The 23914-nt window shown below is 38.1% G+C and overlaps 1 protein-coding gene across 5 annotated transcripts in view; it reads left to right on the forward strand.

Annotated features, from left to right (window-relative positions):
• Positions 1-23914, forward strand: part of FNIP2 (folliculin interacting protein 2) — a 132428-nt gene that overhangs the window by 76842 nt on the left and 31672 nt on the right. For all 5 annotated transcript variants that reach the window (XM_038559116.1, XM_038559115.1, XM_038559118.1 and 2 more), the window contains 6 exons: positions 923-994; positions 14470-14599; positions 21174-21375; positions 21689-21777; positions 23264-23410; positions 23529-23698. In XM_038559116.1, coding sequence (XP_038415044.1) covers positions 923-994; positions 14470-14599; positions 21174-21375; positions 21689-21777; positions 23264-23410; positions 23529-23698 — 810 coding nt within the window. The remainder of the gene's footprint in view (positions 1-922; positions 995-14469; positions 14600-21173; positions 21376-21688; positions 21778-23263; positions 23411-23528; positions 23699-23914) is intronic.

A 23914-nucleotide genomic window follows, 5' to 3' on the forward strand; every position in this document is an offset into this window, starting at 1 on the left:
TAAATTTATGTTTATGGCAAATGATATTCTTCATTCTGCTCTTCTTTGTAGCGGGAACTATGCTAAGCACCATAGTTAACTGACACCCAAATGAAACTGGCACCCTCCACCTACTTAGTGTGAGGATAAAATGTTTATATGCTCTCTCTAACATTGTGAAAATAAATAAAAAAAATAGCTGGCAAGTATAATAATAGGCAGGGCACTAGGCTTCTTGTACATTGTAAAGCTTACTATAGCAACATGCCATCTATCCTCCAGCTCAATAAATATACAGTTTAGATGAATCTGAAGCATTCCTAGAAGTCTGCAATACTTTAGAGTGTTTCCTAAAATTCATGCCAGTATGAGCTTTTCTCAGTAACTACAATGATACTGGGTGTACATGGAAAAGAAGTGGAGGAAGAAATATTTGAAAATGAGTATATGTTTTTTAATCTGCCAGGAGAGTGGGTTACAAACAGAGAAACATTTTTTAAATTTATAAAATGGTCTTCAAGTATTTCTGTCCCCTAAGATTGTCTGTAGTTACTGATAAAACTGATTATAAAGCATTTTGAAAACACAGTGCTATTTAAATAGACTAATAATGCCGAAAGTGGACGAAAGTATCTGCCTGAGAATGTTCATTCATTGTGTTAACTGCATGAATAATTTATTATTCAGTTTGTTTTAGAACTAAGCATCACTCCAAAAAGTGTTTATGGTACAATAGGATAAAGGCAGGTAGCTACTTGGTTCTGTCTTCTTTTTACTTGTTTTCTACATAATTAATTTTGCTTTCTGGTTAATCTTTATATAAACATAGACCAGTCATCAATAGTGCTTGACTCCTTTGAAATGTAAGAATGACTGCAGTCATTTTTAAACAACTCGTTCTATGGGAATTTCAGTAACACGGCTACCTTTGCCTTTATCTTAGCACACAGCACTCCGGTTGACATGCCAAGCAGAGGACAGAATGAAGACCGGGACAGCGGCATTGCTAGATCAGGTATTTGCACTTCCTTTTACTGGTTTAGCTGGCAGAGTGAACTATCATCTGTAATGGTGAAGTAGGTGGGAAAATAGAAGACCGGCCTCATCTTCCAGGTTTTTTTCCTTCTCCATAATTCTAATGCTTCATGTATCTGAAGACCTAGAACTTTGATATATGGCATCTAGGAGTGATGGTGCAATGTGGACTAGTTTTTTTTTTTTTTTTCTAAACCGAACGAATAGTAGACTTATACTTTGAGAAATTTCTTCTTAAAGAAATTTCTGCTTCCTTGAGCCAATTTTACTGGAAATTTGCTTGCTGAATATTGAGTATAAAATCAGAGGAAGAAAGGAATCTGTGGAAGTAAGTGTAAACATGAGTGTGGGAGGGCCGACCAGTCCCCCTGTCTTCTGTCTTAGAGTCAGGCTGATCTAGATTTTACCTTGGGCACCCCTTTCTCTTATTCCTTCAGCCTTAAGCTTTTCTGATACTGCTTTTTAAGATCTCTTGGTTTCTGCTTTTGTACACGATTCTGCTATGATTTTTGATTTGTGGTTTAGATCTGAGGTGGATTCTGTGCTGTAGAAGAAGGGTAGTCAACCAGTGATCTGGAATTGGAGGTGTTAGGGTTTTGCCTGATGAACACATATCATACACGCAGCTTCTGCCTTCCACTGAAGACTAAGGGCGCCCTGCTGGTTTACTGGTGATACATGGCACCTTCACCAAATAAGCCAGCCAGAGAGTGCTTAGATGTGGGGGACTGGTTCCAGGCTTCAGATGTCTTTCTTCCTGGCCTGCCATTCATTTCAGCAGCCAGATCTGAATGTTTTCTCTTGAGAGGAACTTGGGGCTGACCAGATATAGGAGGGAGAGGTGAGGGGGGCAGGGAGTAGAACGGATAACAGTGTGAATGACAAGAGTGGGAGAGCACTAGCTTTCTTTGATAGTTTGGCTTGTATTCTCAGCAGCGTTTCCTTTGAGTCTCTCAGTTCTCTTGTCAGGAGAGAGAGGGCAGAGATGGAAAGGGCTGTAAGTGCTTTCCTGTAGGCCATTTTTTTCCTCTCGTTCTCCTGGTGGACATGTTCTTCTTCACATGGCTTCTGCTTCTATCTGGGAGCTGTTCTAAGATTACTAAGCTCATGTAAAGACAGATGTGAGCTTTACACTCCTGGCAGACTTCAACAGTTTGTTGATAAAATCCTCTTGATGTTCTTACTGTAGTTAATTCTCAAAGATCTCTCCTTATAGCCACCTTAACGTTGTGAGGGACAAGGTCTTCATCCTGAAAAGAATAGGGACTCCAGGTATTTGAACTGAATTAGCAGAAGATGTAGAGAAATTACAAACATGCTAATTCCTTTTTTCTATAACTTTCAACTTTGTGTCTAAAGAGTTGAGAGATGGAGGAAAATTTTTTAAAATCTATTTCATTTTTTAGAACAGTTTCATATGTACAGAAAAATCAAGAAAAGTACAGAGAATTCCAATATAACCTGCACACAGGTTGCGCCATTATTAACATCTTACACTAGTATGGTGCATTTGCTATAGTTCACAAATCAGTATTGATTTATTATTATTATTATTATTATTATTATTATTATTATTATTATCTGAAGTCCATAGTCTTACTTATTTCCTTAGTTTTTACCTACTGTCTTTTTTTTGTTTCAGGACAGTATTATGTTTTGTTACCATGTCTCTTTAGGGCTCCTCTTGGTTTTCTGAATTTCTTTGTTTTTTATAACCCTGACAGTTTTGGGGAATAGTGTCCAAGTATTTTGTAGAATGCTCACTATTCAAATGTATCTGATGTTTTTCACATGACTACTGGGGTTATGGATTTTTCGAAGAAAGATCACAGAGGTAAAGTGTCATTTCCATTACATCATATCAGAGTACATGTGTTTGTCAGGTTTCTCTCCTGTAAACTTACTCTTTATTTCCCCTTCACTATAACTTAGGAAGGAAGTCACTATGCATGGTCCACACCTAAGGAGTGGAGAGTTATGCTTACCTCCCTTGAAGCAGAGTATCTGTGTCTACATAAATTACTTGGAATTCTTCTGCATGGGAGATTCGTCTCCTTCCACTCATCTATTCTTTCATTGATTCAGTCAGTCCATAGAGCTGAAGATGTTCCAGCTTTGGCCATGGAAGTCATGGAACTCTTTTAGCTGGCTTCTGTGTTTCTTTAACATACCCCTATCAGCATGTGTATGTATGTGTTTTTAATCCTTACTTTCTGATGCTGTAAGATACTCCAGACTTCTATATTATCTTATATATTTCCTACCCCAGTCATAGAGTTAGCCATTGCTCCATGGAACCTGTTCTTTCATTGGAAAATGGTATTAGGTTTTAAGATCTATATATTAGATATGCTCGATGCTGTTGGAATGTCTTTTTTTATAGGCCTTCTCAACTGACAAGCAAAAAAGAAGTTTATATGCTAACCGTATACATATATTATAATATTGCTAAGTGTAACATATGTATGTTAGGTTAAACATGAGTTTATACTGATGTCTCTATTTGTTAGCCATTACCACATGGATCATTCTGCCTTCTTCCCCTCGCTTATGTGAAACCCCCGCTCCACCTGGCTCTCATTGCCTGCCATCCACTTAATTAATTGTTTCATTTCAGTATATGTATAGAGCAAGGTCTGATTGTTAAGCTGTACCCAGGAAGGAAACAATTTTATTAACTAGAGTTCCTTTTACCTTTTGTCTTAAAGACGTCTACTCATTTCCAAAATTACTTAGGTCGGCACCTTTTGAGATGGGGGAATTTTTGTAGCTGTATGTGCCAGTTCAGTAGAATCTCTGAAATCATGCTTCACACCAGTTCACCTGGCTTCATGAATACTACCCCAAATTCCCATGATCACAAGTCAGGTCTGTAAGATTCTTCCCTGCTTCCTGGAAGAGTCCAGTAGAGAAGTGACTTGAGAAAAGCTTTTTTATTTGTTTTTAAATAATTGTTTATACAGAGAAACTTGTTCCAGGATAAAAAGAGATTTTAAAGGAGAGTTTACAGTTCCCCATCCAAAAGAAATCTAATGTTCTTTGTCCTTTCCCACCAGTGCCTTCCTTATGTACCCCCTTTTGCAGGCAAACTTGAAAGAATGGAGTGGATGTAGGAGCTCATTTCATTTCATGTTTAGCAGTTCTGTGGAACACACAGTATGTTCTGGGACTACAAAGAGCCATATGGTTTTGCATTCCCAAAGGGGTTTACTCTGTGGTTAGAAAACTGCATTATTTTGATGGTTTCCACAGTAAGACCAATTTGATACAGTTGAAATTAAGGGCAGGAGTTAGAAGGGTAGCACTGATTCCTAATTAGCCAGTCATCAAGCTACATTTGTTTATTGAATAGCAGTTTTTAGCCACCTGTGTTGTCAGACTCTCCCAGAAGTTGGGTGTTATTGAAGTAGAGTGAAGTATAGCACCTCCCCTCAGAGAGAGTTCATGTAAACCAAGAGTTAACATACAGTGTGATAAATACCACCTCATGAAATACGTGGGAGCAAAGAGGAGTGAGTAACTGCCTGGGAATTCAGGGTGATGGCCTCATAGAAGAGGTAATATTTGAGTGACACCTTGAAGGTAGAAAAGAACTGCACCAGAGTTTAGGAAAAGAGCATTTCCGAAAATAGTTTGTGCAAGGGTGTAGATTCTTGAGAGTACACAGAGTGTTTGAACAATGGCAGGACTGGCCTGCGGGGTTGGGAATGTTAGTAGGTAAGGCAGGTTATGAAAGGCTGATTTGGATGGCACCAGTACCTGATGAGTTTGGCTTTAATCTTATTAGCAGGGGCAGCTAGGGGATGTAACATAATTGGCTCTGTTTTTGAGATCCATGTGGTACTTCACAAACTGTGCTCCAGAAAAAGCTGGACCAATATGTCTATTGCTAAAATACATTAATGGTGATGTTTTCTAATTTCTCAGGGGATGAAGGGGCTTAGGTTTTTTTCTATTAACTTTTTTCAAAATAGTTTTTCCAAAGTTTTGGGGCTTCCCGCCACTGTGTGTGTGTGTGTGTGTGTGTGTGTGTGTGTGTGTGTGTGTGTGTGAGAGAGAGAGAGAGAGAGAGAATGAATGTATATAGCTAGTATAAAATGGTTATCTGATTTAGTATCAGATAACTGATACTATTTTGAAAAATAGTTCATTGGTTTTTTTTCCTCCTCCCTTTTTTGAAATAGTGTCTTTGAAAAATATGCAGCTTGGTTTTTTTCTAAGTTACAGTAGCTTTTTGTAATAACAGGAAATCAAAAAGTTTAATTTTGATCTATGTCTTAATGCATTTTACTCCTCATATTAAGTACTCTAGTGCCTCTTTACAAGCTTGGAATGCACAGAGAGAATAAGAAATAAAGCAATAACAAGAATATCTAACTTATTAAAAAAAAAAAAAAAGGAAGCTGCACCTGGATGATGCAGTCAGTTAAGTGTTCAACTTGCGATTTCGGCTCAGTTTATGATTTCATGGGTGGTGAGATCAAGCCCCATGTCAGGCTGTGCACTTAGCGGGGAGTCTGCTGCAGATTCTCTCCCTCTGCCTCTACCACTCCTTCCACGCACATGTACTCTCTCTCTCAAATGAACATTTTTTTAAAAAGAGTAACTTCTTTACTGCCTTAACTAGTTAGACTTTTTTTTTTTTTTAAGAGGCTTCTTCAGTAAAGGAACAAAGTAAATACTAAGCTCACTATGTTTTTTCCTCATAAGACGAACAGTTTACTTAAAGGTATTTGCCTTATTTCCTGAATTTTTGGAATGTATTAAGGAAGTCCAGTGAGAAATATATATTTTATTTAAAATTTAATATTCATATTCGTAGGCTTTTTCCAATAGCACGTTTGAGAACCATTTTTCTAGTATCATTCTGGAAGATGAGGACTAGAAGGAAACAAGATGAGATATTATTGTTTAAAAAAGATAGGAAGCAACCTTAATGTTCATTAGTAGGTATTGATTAAATTATGTACTTTTCAGGGAAAAGATACCACGTGGTAGTTAAAAGATGTGAGGTAGCTCAGAATGCCTTGAAATAGAAAAATTCTCCTAGGTATACTTTTAAGTGGAAAAAGAAAGGTGTATTAATAACATGTTCCAGTAAACCATCAAAACAAAGGCATTTTACAAGCTCTCTGTCTACATATAAAGATAGATAAGTATATTCATAGAATGTCTATTGAAGGGATAAAGGTTGGGACAGGTAAGGGAAATGCATTTTCATTGTATTCTCTTTTGGCTATTTAATGTGTTCTCTCTGCATATGTTAATCTAGAAGATTAATTATTTTTTGAGAAGTTGTTCTTTTCATGGTTACCATTAACAAATTTTGAGCAAGGTCTTAGGAGAGGAGAAGGATGGGTTTTAGCCATGCTATAGGAGGTGGGACTGGCAAGGCGGCTCGGTGACAGGGGGGCACAGGATATGGAGAAGGCAGGAGGAACCAAGGGTGACTCTCCAGTTTCTGACTCAGGTAAACAAGCAGAGGATGCTGGCATTAACTTGTGTGGGAAAGCAGGAGGCCAGTCCAGGGAGACAGATATTGAGATAACTCTTTAGTTAGAAGTGTCTAAATTCTTTAGCTGTGAGTAGTCAGCTGTAATTTAGAAATAGGAAATTGGCTCTGAAGAGATGGATTGGGGCAGAAGCTAGATTTTGGGTACATGAGTAGAGTAAGCTTCAGAGGGCCAGGACTGAGACCAGAGCCACTGAGCCTTGTTAATCTATCACCTTAATTTAGGCTTCGATTCTCTTCCTCATCAAAATGTTCAAATCATTGACAAGAAAAATAATTTCCTCATTTGCTGAGCAAAGTCATTTCCTCTGTTTTTAAAAGCAGTAAAATAAAAAGACCAATATGAGAAAAACTTTATAGTCTACTTTCAAACACTTTTATTCAAGTATTTTATTTATTTATTTAAAATATTTTATTTATTTGAGAGAGAGCATGAGCCATGGGAAATGCAGAGGGAGAGGGAGAATCAGAACCCTCACTGAGCTTGGGGCCTGATGCAGGGCCTGATCCCAGGACCCCAAGAGCATGACCCAAGCTGAAGTCAGACGCCTAATAGACTGAGCCACCCAGGTGCCCCTTTAGTCAAGTGTTTTAAAATGAACCTTCAGTGTAAGAATATGCATCATCATAGTATTCACATAGGACATGTGTTTTAGTCACTATACAGGTACAGGTTGGACCCCACCCAAAATTTGGTTTACATGTCAAGACTGATGATACCACACGTATGCCAAGAGGATATGAAAATATTTATCACTCACATAATGATGCTTTCTGGTGAGAGCAGGGTGCATTTCCCAAGCTGGTTAGAAAATGACTTGAGAGAAAGAGAAAGGAAATGATCTTGAGATTTTTATGGTGGTTAGGGGGTAGGGCCAGGGTGAGGGCTTCCACACATGGGTTGAACTTCCCACTAGTTCCAGAGGAGAGAGCCCCTGGGGTTTCTCATTACCCTGCCCAGATGTGGGACAAAAAGGGGATGGGGTTGGGAGGAGAAGCTTAAAAAAGGTATCAGTAGTTAAACATTAAAAAATGGAGTCAGACTGTTTATTATAATGTGGGTCACCTTTGAATAATGCAAAATGACATCCCATTTGTAAATGAATTCTTTTTTGACTTAACTGATACAGTGCTTTGTAAAGAGGGGCAAGAGTCAAGGAAGGTACTATTTTGTTGTCTGGCCATAGCATCCCATTGACTTCGTGTGTACACATATAGGCAAAGGCTTGAACTCAGCTTATCTGAGTCTTGGCAATACAACTTGTGCTCCTCTGGGAACACAAGAGAAATAGGAGGCCTCTAAGGAGCTGCTGGGAGGTCATCACCCACTCAATTCTCTGTCTCCCCTGGGAAGTTGTCCTGAAACAGTTTTTCATCACCTCCAGGGTTCAGATAAGATTTGGAGCCTTCTGCTCAGCCCACCTGAGACTAGAAATGCAGAATAGAGAACTGCTTAGCTGTAGTCTACAACTGGATCCCCAGCACCAGGATCTCCAAATTGTGGCACTGGGATCCCTTTTGTGTCAGTATTGTCCTTTTTGGTGTGTGGAGCAAGGATCACTGGAGGCTGGCACTTCTGGTTTATTCTTTCCACAGGCAATGTGAGACTCTATCCCAATCTAAAAATGTCTTCTTGTATCGTTACTGTCAAATCTTTACTTTGGGCTTTGCCTTGCCTTCTATATATAAACTTGGCAGTCTGTAATGTAGTTTGGACAGAACTCAATTTCTTCATTTCTTTATAATATTCCCATATTTCAAGTCAGACCTTTGGTATTCTCCTGGAATGGATATTTATCTTCTTCAGTTTCACAAATTTGTTGACTCTTTTAGCCTTTTCCTTTCTACATTTGCATTCCTATTACCTGTTTAAGAAAAATTAGAATAAAAAAGTAATGCAAAGCAACCCAAACTGTAAAGGGATCTAAGGGATCTAGGAAAAATTCTAAAAAAAAAAAACAAAAAAAAAAAAAAAAAAAAAAAGAAAGATAGACATTTATAGAGAGATTTTAAACCTTGATTAAAAGAAGACCTAAATGAATGGAGAAAGAGATGAAGTTTCACAAATAAATATAAATTTGGTGTAATTTCAATTAAAATCCCTTTGTAAAGCCAGACAAAATAACTTATTTCTATGGAAGGGCAAAGAACCAAAAGAGTTTTTATATTTCCCAAAAGTCTTTTAGACACTTCAATCTTAAGTTGCAGACTATGGATTAAAAGGCATAAAAAGGTTAAATAAGTTGGCAAATAAATGTAGACAGTGAATTGAGCATCAGTGAATGAGTTTATGTCTTAGGTAAGGAATTAAAATTTAAGGTGTTTTCAGTGGAGTATAATTAATGCTAAAAGGTAATGAGCTAGCTAACCAAGAAAATATATGGAGAAAACTTAAATCCATTTTACTAAGTGAAAGAAGCCATCTGAGAAGGCTACATCTTACACAATTTCAACTGTATGATATTCTGGAAAAGGCAAAACTCTAAAGCTAGTAAAAAGATCAGTGGTTGCCAGGGGTTGGGGACAGGGGCACTGAGGAATGAATAGCTGGAATACAGAGGATTTTTAGGGACTGAAAACATTTTGATTAATATGATAGTATTGGGTACATGTCATTATACATTTGTCCAGACTCAAAAAGAGTACATCCCTAAGGGTAAACTCTAAGGTAAGGTATGGACTCTGGTTGATAATTACATTTCAGTGTAGGTTTATCAGTTGTCACAAGTACACCACTCTGGTGAGGGGAGATCAGAGGGAAGGCTCTGTGTATGTGAAAGCAGGGGCTCTGTGGAGGGAAATATCTGTACCTTCCACTTAGTTTTGCTATGAACCTAAAACTGCTCTAAAAAGTCTATTTTTAAAAAATTCAGGTATTTTGAAATCATGATGGTGAGGACATTCTCTTTTTGTCTTTACATTGAGGGGACTTTGTAGGAATTTTATTAAAACTTGAAGTCCCTGGAACGCTTTTGAGGACTCTTTAAGTCTTAAAATCATTCTGTGATCTGGTAACTACAACGTATTGACTAAAATGTGACTTGCCTATTAATATATTGGCTTTATTAAAAATGGCATCTTCCTATCAGACAATAATTACAGCTCTATTAATTGACCTATTTATTTTAAAAGATTTTATTTGAGAGAGCAATTGATAGCAAAAGAGAGAGAGCACGAGTGGGGGAAGAGGGAGAAGCAGATTCCCCACTGAGCAGGGAGCCAGACGTGGGGCTCCATCCCAGAGGTCCTGGGATCATAACTGAGCCAAAGGCAGATGCTTAACAGACTGAGCCACCCAGTCACCCCTAATTGACCTTTTTAAATGCTTCTGTTCTGTTGTGATGAGAAATATAGCTGCTAAACTTTAAGGAACCTTATACTTGTCAAATGTTTAGATAAGCAAAAACTCTTAAGAGAAGTACTGTCAGTGTTATAGTAAAAAAGATCATTACTGTCTTTTGGAGATAGTACCCTCTGTGTCAAACAGATATAAACATCACTACACCACTGCTACCCACTACTACAACCCCCACAAAACAAAAAACAAACAACAAAAAATTTTTTTTAATGGATGTAGAAGAAAAAAGAAAATCTAAATGCAGTGTATACAGCTTTGACCATAGGAAACTTTTAACATATTCAGACTTGGAATTCTCTAGAAATTTGTTTCTCTAATGCTCTGTTTTTGTCATAATTATCGATTGAGACAGACTTCATTGTTCTTCACATAATTGTTTGCTCACTCTTTATGCAGCAGTATTTCTTGAGCATCTTATGTGCCACGCATTTTTGTAGGGTTTGGGGGTAGAACATTGATCGAATAGACATGATCCCTGATCTCATGGAGTTTATATTCCATAAGGGAAACGCAGATAAGAGACAGTAAAATGTAGGTAAACACATATCACTGAGGAAAACAAAACATACGAGATGCTCATGGAGGGGCCTCTCCAAGAAGGTGACATTTTCAGCTGCAGATTGCAGGTGGTAAGAGGCTCCATGAAGATTAGAGCTCAGAGCATTGTATGCATGGGAACAGCAAAGACATTTGGAGCTTTGTGTGTAAGGAATAGAAAGAGTGCTGTAATAAGGGGTAAGGGGAGAGTGGTGTAAGATGAGCTTAGAGAGGAAATAAGGGGCCTAATTAACATATTTATATTTTTTTATTGTGATGGGATTGTTTCCAAATACACAGAGTAGGGTCTGTCCAAGCTGCAGAAGAGACAGGAGAGTCTAACCAACCATCAAATGCATTAAATGTTAATGGAACAGATACCTGATTCCACCCTTTTCTCATGAAAATGGCAATGAGTTAGAAGCCAAAATTAAGCTTGTTCTTCCATTTGAGAGTTACTAACTATATTGCTTACTAGAGTATGTAATTGACAGTGATATACCACAGTACTTTAATGTAAAAATCCCATTAACTAATATTAAGATATTTTTGATAAGGAAATGCTGGGTAGCTCTAAGCCAGCACTTTAGCTCGATATGTCATTTGTATACATTAAAAATTTTTATTCAGTATTTTATAATGAGAAAAGGAATTTTCTGTATTTTTATTATTTTTTTCCTTTCCCTTTTAAGTGTCTATTACAAGTCCTAGGTTGTTTTCATGATTAACTTATCAGGATTAATAACCTTTTAGTGCTCTGAAATGTCTTTTGTAGCTTTCCTATTCCAAGAGTTATCAGAAGGAGTAAATAGCATTTACTGTGTGGGGAACTGGGCTAAGTGTATTGATTTGTTTAATCCTCACAGGAACTTATGGAATAGGTCAGTGCTTCTCAGATGTTTCTTTTGTCTGTAATTCGTGCTAATGCATTTTATATTATCCTGTAGCAAACATCTTCATATATAATAAATAAAAGTTTCATCAATTAATATTAGCATTATAATATACTCTTGTTTTCTTTCATTTTTTTTTCTTTTCTTCTAAGATTTTATTTATTTATTCATGAGAGACACACAGAGAGAGGCAAAGACACAGGCAGGGGGAGAAGCAGGCTTCACGCAGGGAGCCCGACGCGGGACTCAATCCCAGGACTCCAGGACCAGGCCCTGGGCTGAAGGTGGTGCTTAAACTGTTGAGCCACCCGGGCTGCCCTCTTGTTTTCTTTTATTTTTTATTTTTTTTTTTTATTTATTTATTTATTTATTTATTTATTTATTTATTTATTTATTTATTTATTTATTTATTTATTTTTTCTTGTTTTCTTTTAAATGTTTGTGTCAGTTCACTAAATAATTCACAACTTTCTAGCAGATTGCAGTTCTCATGAAAAATAGTAAGGTGGGATATTTTACTGTTCTCATTTTATAAGTGAGAAAGGTGAGAGGTTAAGTAAACTGCCCAGGTGTTACAACTGGTGAGTGGCAGAGCTAGGATTTGAACTGGGAGCCTGGGCTCTTACTCAGTTTACCAAACTGAATTATACAGCAAAACATACAATTTCCAGAATAAATCTGACCCTTAGAGTCATCTCCATCTTGCTTCTATGGCAGGGAAAAAAAGGTTTATAACACAAGTGTTACCTCTCAGCCTTGTCCTCTACCTGCCAAGAAGTTAATTTGATCAGCATAAGATTGGAAGAGAGACAGGGGACCCTAAAGATTTAGGAATATGGAATAAAGAGCTTGTGTACTTTATAGGGGACTTTTAGAACTTGGGGGTGGGACACAAATATCTACTTGGGATTTTTTTTACTTAAGTAATTTTGTGTGGTTTTGTGGAAAAACTCTCTCCTTCTCCCTTCAAAGCTGTCAATAAAATTACCCACCACTGATATTTCAAATATGGGTTTGATTTTAGAGATTTAAGACCAGCCTCACGGGTTAAACCAGGTCAGAATGAAGACAACCTGTCACATCTGGATGATACTTTAGTGAAGTGCCATAAATTCACTAAGTATTTATTAATTGCTTTAATAAATTATCCAGAGAGCTGTCCTGGATACCAGGGATACAAAAATGACTTCGATCTGCAAAACAAATGTTACAAACACTGATACATTAGAAAAAAAAGCATCTCATATACTTCTGTTGTGGAAAGACCCTTGAGCCATTTTACATCTAATTTTGTAGCCTGGCAGGCAGCCCCACTGGCGCAGTGGTTTAGCGCCGCCTGCAGCCTGGGGCGTGATCCTAGGGACCCTGGATCGAGTCCCACGTCAGGCTCCCCGCATGGAGCCTGCTTCTCCCTCTGCCTGTGTCTCTGCCTCTGTCTCTCTCTCTGTGTGTCTCTATGAATAAATAAAATCTTTAAAAATAATAATAATAATTTTGTAGCCTGGCAAGTTCACTGCTATTCATGTAGACTTGAAGCTCCATGCAGGGAAATATGTGTCTGTCTTGTCCACCACTGTATCCCACCTGGCATATATTGCACATACTCCAGCATTTGCTTATTGATTACTGACTAATAGCCAAGTAACTCTTGTAGTATTTAAGAAATCAGGGGCGCCTGAGTGGCTCAGTCAGTTAAGTGGCTGCCTTCAGCTCAGGTCATGATCCAGGTGTGCTGGGATCTAGCCCCGTATCAGGTTCCCTGGTGGGGAGCCTGCTTCTCCCTCTTCCTCTGCTCTTCCCCCTGTTTGTGCTTTCTGGTGTGTTTGCTCGTGGGCTCGCTCTCCCCCCCCCCCGCCCCCGTCTCTGTAAAATAAATCAATAAAATCTTTAAAAAAAGATAAGAAGTCAGATCAGGGAATCAGGTTATTGACATCTGCCTATAAAAGTGCCCATATTTAAAAAAAAGTGCCTATAAAATATAAGACTCTATATGAAGAAATGCCTTTATCAAGTGATATCCATAAGCATAGTATACTATATGTGCTGAAATAAATTACCTTTGTCCTGTGATCTGCTTCTGAAAATCTTGAACAGCTTTCAGTAACACATTATTTCCTTTTCCACTAGCTTGAGTGACATTTCAGTGTCTATCTAGTTCCTTAGCTTGAGGAAAGTAAAAGGAAGAAAGTCTATTTCCTTTGTTCATTCTTCCAAACTAGTAGACACCCATCAAGCAGCTCTTATTTCTAAAAATCCCTTTCCCTACCCTGAAAGGGACCGAGTCCCTCCCTGCCTATTGGAGAAGTCTGGGCTGGCCTGTCAGCTCACACTGGGAATGCAAGTGTAAGCATCTAATACCATATAGCAAAAAGAAGCAGAGAGAGACCCAGAGGCAAATAAGTAATCCAAACAGAAAACATATTTTTTTAAAAAAAAGATATATATTTTTAAAATATATTTTCTGCTTGGATTACTTATTTGCGTATATATATGTGTGTGTGTGTGTATATATATATACACATACATGCATACATACATACATATATATGTATGATTAGACATTGCTTTTTTCACATCCAAGGGAATGGTGATGGGTTGGTGGGAGAGCTGGTTGCTGAAGGGAAAGAGGGCAAGTATTGTATATTTGGAGATAGGAGATGAGAGAAAGGATACTCTGTGGAGGAACCACTTACTTGCCTAAATTTCACCTCAAAATAGGAGTGAAAAAGTTAAAAAAAAAAAAAAAGTAAAAAAAAAAGGAGTGAAAAATAGTTAAGAGGAGAAAGATACATGTAAATAAACATTATGTATGACGTTAGTTATCAGGTAGGAATATAAATTAATGTGGACCATTTTATCAGATACTTGCATTATACATTCTGGGTGAGTAATTATGTTTGCTTTGTATTGTAGGGCCTGATAATTGATGTATTTGGTATGCTGGTAATCCCTATTTTTAGATTTTATTTTCCTTTTTAAAGGCTGTCTTCTGTGCAGTACCGAAGTAAGACAGAAGTTATAGGCTCCCCCTGCTGGATATGACTGGTAGAACGTGAAAATTTAGGTCACTTGGCCTGTATTTCTGTGTGAGCCTGTGTAGGCACGTGAGGATTCATTTCCCTCAACTTTCAACTTTCAAATTTTCTTCCTCACAGCCTCACTGAGCAGCCTTTTGATTACACCTTTTCCATCTCCAAGCTCCTCTACATCCTCTTCCAGCAGTTACCAGCGCCGCTGGCTCCGAAGTCAGACAACAAGTTTGGAAAATGGCATCATTCCAAGGAGGTGAGTTTTAAGTTTGTTCTTACTGAGAAAGGTACTGGTTGTAGACAGCTTGAACAAACTGGTGGTAGTCACCTGTTGTCAATGGAAAAAAGAACTAAAACTCCTGGATTAGCCTCAGCTTAGGCTGAAAATGTCTTAAGAAGTTTTTGTTTTGTTTTGTTTTGTTTTGTTTTTTAAGAATAAGTATTAAAGCAAAAAATAATTTGGTTTGGAAGACAGTGGGAAACATCATTGTGCCATGTACAAGCTAGATTTTGTGTTAATTTAAAATGAGTATACTCTTTCGGAATTGGCTCCCTTCCAGATGTCACTCTCATGAGTTAGGGGGGTGGAGTAAATCTCTTCTTGGCTTAGTGTGACGCCGGTGTGGTCTTTGAAAATGTATGAACTAAAGGATTGTGACACTCTTTTCATAAAACTTAAATTCTTGGGATCCCTGGGTGGCGCAGCGGTTTAGCGCCTGCCTTTAAGCCCAGGGCGGGATCCTGGAGACCCGGGATCGAATCCCACATCGGGCTCCCAGTGCATGGAGCCTGTTTCTCCCTCTGCCTGTGTCTCTGCCTCTCTCTCTCTCTCTCTCTGTATCTCTCATGAATAAATAAATAAAAATCTTTAAAAAAAAAAAACTTAAATTCTTAAAATGGTCATGAATCTGATTATAAAGTTGGCATTGAGGTATATTTTACCTTCAACGCAGTTGAATTTTTAGATCTAACGTTTAGTTGTTTTGCAAAATATACATTTTTGGCTCATTTTATGATGTTACCTCAGTAGCTTCCACCCCCTTCTCCCTACAACCCAAAACCTTGAAAGGGAATTAACATAGGTCATACCTATGAAAAGTTCACGTGTAAATTGTTGGAGTCAGTAAGTCGGCTAGTAATCACCACGTGGATAATCTGTGAGGGTGTAAAGATGATTCAGATACACATCTGCATATGTGGACTATTAGTATAGTTTATTGACTAGTGAGGAAGACCATATACACATAAATAATGGCATAAAGATGTTAAACTATAAATGCCTTGAGTGGGGCATAAAGTGCTTTGGGACTCAGAGGAGGGAGAAGACACTTACTGGTGGTCAGACGGGGGAATTGGAGAGCCCTTCATGGGAGAGATGGTGCTTAAATGACAAGCTGAGAGATGAGGGTCTGGACAGGTGTAGAGCACATGTCAGGCTGCTTGCCTCTCTTCTGTTGTTCTCACAATCCTAGCAAGCTCAACAAAGAGAAAAAAATAAAGCTGCTTCACTCACTGAGGAACTGCTTTGTGGTTGGTTGGCTTTGAGTAGAATGGTTAAGAGCTTGGGATTTGGTGTGAGGCCACGTCCTGGCTCTGCGACTCCCTGGGTGTATGTAACTACACATTAATCTGCATTCAGAGTGTTGCTTCCTCATCTGTATTATGTAATAGTACAAGCCTCGCAGTGTTGTTGGGAAAGTTAAATACAACAAGTCAAGCCAAGCTAGGACAAGATACAGTAAAGAAAATATTGGCCAGTATGACTTATTTATAATTATTATTGCCATCATTGTCATTACCATCACTGCAGTTGTCAGAAGGCATCCCACCATCTTCACTGTCATTACAACAGCCTCTGTGATTGAAGAAAAGATGGGTTGTAGAAGTCATTCCCCTTTGGACATCTCTTTACTAAAAATGTTTTTCCATCCCTTCATGCTTAAGTCCAAAGTTGAATAGCATTCTCCAACTCCTCTGAAAATTCTTCAAAACTTCACTTGAAATCTCACTTTGGGAACTAATAATGAATCTCTACTGAACTTATACCTAAAGTATCTTTGGTTCAAAAATGAAAATGCAAAGCCCTTTTGTTCAAAAAGTGGGGGAAAGTGCTATTAAACGTACTAAAATGTAAAGCTTTTTCTTTAAAAATATTTTACTTACAAAATGTAATAGGGATAATAGTGAAATATGAATAAAACATAAACTAATAAATTGCAATAAATAATATTTTGGTATCAAATTTTACATAATACCAAAAATGCTATATCTTCATTCATCATAAGACTTTTCTGGCTCACTTTTCTATCATCATTTGTTAGGTTATCAAAATTTATACTTTTTAACAACTTTGCTTTCCTTGATATAATTGAAAGCAGCATTAATCACTCTTAGCAATTGCCAGATGGCAAATAATTCTTGACAATTTTTTATTTTGAGAAAGATCTTTCTGCTGATGTAACTGTTACTGGAACTTTATGAGTTATAAAAACATTGGATTAAGTTTCTGATAAACTTTCAAAATATAAATTTCAGCACATCTAGATCTGATGATTCCTGTGGAACAGTTTTTCTAAAGAGATTTAATTCTTCACACAAATCCATTTTGTGTAAGACTGATTTTAATTTTAAATGTAAATTTATACAAAGTTATTTTAATGTCTCCTCTGACATTTTCTGTAACTCATGGAGGTCTTACAAGAAACTGAGTGTCTTCATGAGTTGTATATAATTCAAAATGCCTGTTTTTGCATTTTATCACTGCATCTTCAATTACAAGGAAAATTAATTTTAAAATGGGCTTCCTTTTGTTTATCTGAAGCTTCATATGAAAATAATAGTTTTTTCTGTCCAGTGCAACAATCATTACATTCAATTTGTTTCTCTGCCTGTAGATACTTACTTTGTAGTGTTGCAATAGTTTTCAAAACCGGAGATGATAAACTGAAGAATTCTCATTATTCCTGGATATGCTTTATTGCAATATCCACTGTAGGCTCTTTGTGATAATTTACCATCTTGGGGCTTGGGTCAGAGAGTTAAATATTTGTGCAGACTCTCTAGGTACGGGTTCCAATGATGGATGGGTAAGCTGACCTTGTACCCTGGGTCATGGCACTACCCGCCGCGTCTTTCTTCTCTCCTATGGCTGTGGTTGCTGCTGCTTTTGCTGCTGCTGTCACAGCCACCAGTCTGGACTCAGGTCCCAGCCTTGCCACCTTGGGGCCTCCTGGCACCCTGGATTTTTCAGATACATGGGTGTGTGCCTGTCTGCCCAGCCAGTTGCTCAGCGTCTGGGTTGCATAGGCCTGAGCTCACTGTGTGCTCTGCATCCTGGTGTCTTTGCTTACTCACATGGTTCATTGTCCCATCAGACTTAACTTACAGAATACAGGCTCAAAGATAAAATTACTAAGAATTTAAGATGGCAACCACAAAACATTAAATCAAGACTGGGGCTTATCTGGAAACAGGGTGCTGTGTGAGTGGGGTCTTATGCCTGTGAAGTTGGCACACAGAGAATGTAAGTGCGGTTGACAGTTTGAATTGATCACTATGCCTGTGAAGATCCTTTCGTTTAAAGATGTTGCTGTTGCTCTTTTACTTTTGGCAGGTATGTAGGTAGGAAGATTAGTGTCTTTTTTTTCTTTTCTTTCTTTCTTTCTTTTTTTTTTTTTTCAGATTTTATTTATTTACTCATGAGAGACACAGGTAGAGGGAGAAGCAGGCTCTCCAAAGGGAACCTGATGTGGGACTCAATCCCAGGACCTCAGGATCACACCCTGAGTCAAAGGCAGACACTCAACCACTGAGCCACCCGGGCATCCCAGGAAGACTAGTTTCTTATGCTAGACAGGAGAACAGTGGGTAAAAAAAATATAATTGCCTCTGGCTTTGAGAGAAAATTCACAGTAATCAAAAACTTTCTAAGAGTTAAAAGTAAAAAGGATGATTTCACAATCCTTAACAATTGGTTCTGCACTGGATACTCATGTGTCCACGCCCCCTGCTGTGGTGAGTGGTACCTTTTGGTTACCGGATGGGGAGTCAGGGTTGGGCATTTACCAGCTGGTGGGGAGGTATTGCCTGTAATAGAAGAGAAACAGCATAGATTTCATCCCCTAGTGAGGCGACTGAAACCCTAAAGGACCAAGGTATTAAATACCCAGAAGGGCTTTTGATTTGAAGAAGTTGAAGCAACCATATAAAATTGCTGCATGTTTGTTTTCTGACCCACAAAAATGGCAATTTTGTATGCCCCAGTATAATACATAGATTCAGATGAAGTTCAGAGCTGACAAAAACAATTAGACCAGGCAGTCCTGATAGTAATTATAGATCCTTGAGATGTACTTAGATAATCATAGTTTCTGCTTTATTTATGATCTTGAAATAGAAATAATATATATAAAGGCTTATTCATGAGTGTCAAGAAAATTCTATTTGATTTTTTTGTAAGGAGAAAACCTAAGTGCATGGCACTGGTCTTTCCTTGGCTTGCAGTCCCAGAAGCTGATGCCATTGCTCCCAGCCATTTTCTCTTGGTGCTTCAGCTGGCAGGATACACCTGATGCATCTGAACACCAGCAGATGGATCAGACATGGGGCAGTCTTTGCTCATTTCCAACGTCCAGGAAATGAGCCTAGCTTAGAAGACAGAAACCCTGGGTTATAGCTTCCACACTGTCACTTAAGAGGCTTTCTGTTCCTGAAGCAAGTTGAGGAATCATTCTGCCTCAGTTTCCACATTTGCAAAAAGGCCTGTGTACCTTATGTGGTGACTTGAGAGTGAAGAGATGATGAAGTTATTTGGGTGTATACTCAAACGTTTAGAAATATTCTGAAATGTTCTTTCATTGTGGAATCATTTTTAAAACGGTTATAGTACCATGTAAACTGATTTATTCCAGTTGAGTGGTTGATCCAGGAGTCCAGAATGAAACTCAGTTGCTTTAGAATTCAATAGAGAGGTACAGCGAAGCAAGGAAGAGCTAGACACATGCTGTTGTAGCTATGGAAATTTTTCTGAAATGCAGTAGGTGGCACTCTCTGCTATGTTAAGACTTAAGACAGACTTGGCTATTGTTTATAAGGTAGAGATGAAGATGATGCCTAAACCTGCATTGGGTTAAGTGTTTATTACAATTTCGTTATTTAAGGACCACATTGGCTGACGATGAATGGACTGAAATGGTCATTTTACTTTTGAAAAAGAAGAAAAATTGGAGATGCCAGACAAAAAAGAAAGGGTTGCAAGAAAGAGTTGCCCATATATAAGCTCAGAACTTCCCTATGTAAAATAGAAATAAACTGGTGCAAAAAACAGTTATAGTTACAGGTACTTTGGAAAAGAAGACTTTTCACTGTATGAAATTAAGTAAAATTCTAAGAGAGGCTCAAGATTTTTTTTTTTTTTTTCTGATGACCAGATGATTCAGATCTAGGGATTTTCCAGAGAAAACAGTTGATGGTTTATTATGATGCACAGCATTTACAACAGCACCTGGAGAACGTGTCTTGCCAGTGGTGTGTCTGTTAGTGGGAGCCTATTACTGATTTATCAACCACATCTGCATCTCTGGGATCTTGCTTGAAGTTGAGAGAAACAATAGCGTATCCTTTCTGAGCTTAGAACAAGATGTCTATCTCTTTTCCTTTAAAAGTAAAGTGGCTTTTCTGACCATAAAACTTCTGATGTAAGCATGTTTTCAAAGATATGGTTATGTTTGAAATCACAGGAACATTATAGGCTGTGAGTAGAGCACCAAATAAGTTTAAGATCAAGAATGTGGAGGCCAACTGCCTTGAATCCTGCCAAGCATAAATAACTGTTTTGTTGTAATTTGTGGTAAAGAAAACAGGAAGTAGTACCATCCCATACTCATATCTCATAGTACCAGACATATGAGACTAAATGGTGAAAGTTGGTGAGAGAGAAAGTTCATTGCATACCTGCTGTGTGCCAGGCAAGGTGCTCATGTACAATATATTATGCACTTTGCTTTTGGTATCTTTGTAGAAAAAAATTATTTTCATTCTTGCTATTAGTAGCTATATGGTAGTCAACCTTGGTTTTTCAGGATAGTTAAGTAAGAGACAGGGTTAGGCTGTATTTGTGTCTTACCCCTTAAGACAAATTGAGTATATACTCATAATTTATTGACTTCATGATTCTCTTATTATAGAAACAGAATCTCTCAAAAGAATCTTAAGGTTTTTTTTGAGAATTTGACTACCCAGACGAGAGATAGGTCTTTTTACTTGGGCGATTTCCCAGAGAGCTTAATCGATTGCATGGCTTAATCTGAGCATTTACTGGAGTTACTTCATCTAATGGTTTTAATAGCCTTGGCAAAGTAAGCCTCAACCACCAATAAATTTCCAAACATGATGCATTGGTTAAACAGAATAATAATACCACAGGAGCATTTCCTGTGAAATGTTCCTATCTATTGGTATCTATTAACCAAAACAAAGGGCCTGTGTTTTGAGTGACCAGATGTGTCTCCCCCCAATTTCTAAATACTACCAGTCTGATGTAAAATAATCCAAGGGAAAAAGACTAAGAGTCTAACAGGAGGACATTTAAAGTTACTTTTAGGTTTTATTTAAGTTTCTTTTCATGTTGGAAAATACCGTGTAGTAAGCTGATGTTTTCATTTTTCATGACAGAGAATTAGAGAAGAGAATGAATTGGAAGCAGACAGACTCTTGGTTAAGACTCTGAGTGCTCTGGATTCACTTTCTGAATGTCATCCCCTGGCATTACAGTTTATCCTCGATGTGATTTGTTGATGCATGGCAACTTTTCAAACTTATTTTTCCTGCAGGTCTACTGATGAGACATTCAGCCTGGCTGAAGAAACCTGCAGTTCTAATCCGGCCATAGTTCGGAGGAAGAAAATTGCCATAAGCATCATCTTTTCTCTGTGTGAGAAAGAAGACGCACAAAGGAATTTCCAAGACTTCTTTTTTTCTCATTTTCCCCTGTTTGAATCTCACATGAACAGGTTGAAGAGTGCAATTGAAAAGGTAATAAGAACATAATTCTTGTGTCAAATAGAGAAGTGATTATGGGGCTTTAAGGTGGTAGCATCGCGTGGTTTATGTTTCAGATCACTTTTTTAGAGAAGTTAAATCATCTGCAACAGAAATAGATGCTTAGGCATGTTGATATCAAATACTAGAGTATTTTTGGAGAGGCGATTACTGCTTCCTGATGCCTTACGTCATTACACATTGAATGTTTTGATTATATTATTTTATTAATAAAAGCTCAGTAGTAGACAGTTATAAAGCAATTTCTTCTCAGAGAGTAATTTGGTTTGTTTTCTCTTCCATGAAGGCCATGATCTCCTGCAGGAAGATAGCAGAATCAAGTCTCCGTGTCCAGTTCTATGTCAGCCGTCTGATGGAAGCTCTGGGAGAATTTAGGTACATTGACAGCATCTGGCAAAAATAGGGTAACTTTATAAATGACAGTAGCAGCAGCAGCAGCTTGGATCTAGGGATACACAGAGACCATTACTTAGAAGAATTGAGAGGCTGGCAACTATTACTCACTTTAGCAACTCCTTCCCTCAAGGTGGAAATCGAGACCAACTGGAGCAAAAAGTTTTAAGTCTCTCAGTGCCACATAATCTACGCTGCTGCCTGTCATCCAGTCTTTGATTGCTTTTAACAGGATGAATGGAGAAAACTAATATTTAGGGGTCTCTTACAAGCCTATTCATTATATCATGTAATCTTCACAAAACCCTAGGAGTAAGCACTATTAACTAGCCCCATTTTAAAGATGTGGAAACTTGGGATCAGGGCTGCTATCCAAAGCATGGCTGGAGAGAGTGTATATGTCAGGGATATAGACCTTCCCGTCTGCCAGGATGAGCCTCACTTGGTGTTAGCAATTGGAGACCTGAGTTTTAGTAAATAAATCCCAGTTCCATGTGACTTGACTGTAGCTTGTCATTGCTGCCTAACTCAGCAAATGTTTTTGGCCAAGGTGGAAATCTCTAGCATCTCAATTTATTTAGGCACACAGCTAGAAAGTCAAGTCCAGGATATGTCTCAGCTATCTTTATTTGAAGTGGATGTGTTCTGTAGTGGAGATCCTAAGCTGACTTACTGTGCTTTTTGAAAAAACACTTGTGAGTCATGAAGCTTGCGATAGAGCCCTTGGCACCAGGTGTTGGGAGACCTGAAGTCTCATCTGACCTTATTGTTCAATGTCTTGCTCAAGTAACTTAATTTTTCTAAGCGTGTTTCTGAATCTATAAAGTGATAGAGCTACATTGGCCAGTTTGGCTAATAGCTTATACTTCTAAGAATTTGATTCTGTTAGCCCATATAAAAACTCAGTATATGAAAGAGAAGCCACTTATATAGTTTTTCCATCTGAAATGAATAGAGTGCTTTGATTTAGAGAACTAAAGCTCTAACTAGAAATTGGGAGTGTTGAGTTGCCTTTGATCACATTTTGATATAGTATATACTTTCTTTCTTCATTTCATTTCTTTTTTTTTTCTTCATTTCTTTATTATCAGAACAGCCATAAATTTTGAAACTAGGCATTGTGAAATAAATTGCTTTAAAAATGAATATTTTATATGGGGGTTAGTGTACCTTTTCTATAAGGGGCCTCTGTCACAGCTACTCAGCTTTGCCATCATGCAAAAGCAGCAACAGATAATATGTAAACAAATGAGCATGACAGCATTCCAGTAAAGTGTCATTTGCAAAAACGATGGTGGTCAAATTTGGCTTGTGGACCATAGTTTGCCTATCCCTGATTTATATTACTGCTTGAATCTCTTAAGGGCTACATAGATTCAGATTATTGTTTTCTTCTTTATTCCTTTAGATAGAGATTATCCAAGATGATACTTGTGACAATTTTGTGTATCTCTTCCCTTTTCTATAGAGGAACGATCTGGAATTTATATTCTGTTCCAAGGATCGCTGAACCTGTGTGGCTTACCATGATGTCCAGCACTTTGGAAAAAACCCAGCTCTGCCAGCGCTTTCTCAAGGAGTTTACGCTTCTGATAGAACAGATCAATAAAAACCAGTAAGCTTCAAATCTCTGGAGCCTTGTATGCAACTTTCATGGCCAGTGTATGTGCTGCATGTGACATGCCTCTTCCTGCATTGACTCATCTGGTTGTATTTTCTTCCATTTCTCCAAGGTTTTTTGCTGCCTTACTGACTGCAGTGTTAACCTACCACCTGGCCTGGGTCCCGACTGTCATGCCTGTTGATCACCCTCCCATTAAAGCCTTCTCAGAGAAACGCACCTCTCAGTCAGTGAACACGCTGGCCAAAACACATCCATATAATCCTCTCTGGGCACAGCTGGGTTAGTACCTAATTTGACTATTCAGAGACTCTGTGGGATGGAATGGAGAAAATGCTCAAATTTTTTGTTGAAATTGGCCCTCCATCCCGGCGATTTCCGGAGTTGTCATTGGGCAGACAGACAATAGGAGATTGGCCCACAGATTCTAGTCGTAAGTCTATACCTTTATCTCCTTCCTGCTGCTGGCAGCTTTGTTCTGCTCTTCTAAAGCAATAT

The sequence above is a fragment of the Canis lupus genome, chromosome 15 (genome assembly GCF_011100685.1).
Source record: "Canis lupus familiaris isolate Mischka breed German Shepherd chromosome 15, alternate assembly UU_Cfam_GSD_1.0, whole genome shotgun sequence".
NCBI classification, from domain to species: domain Eukaryota; kingdom Metazoa; phylum Chordata; class Mammalia; order Carnivora; family Canidae; genus Canis; species Canis lupus.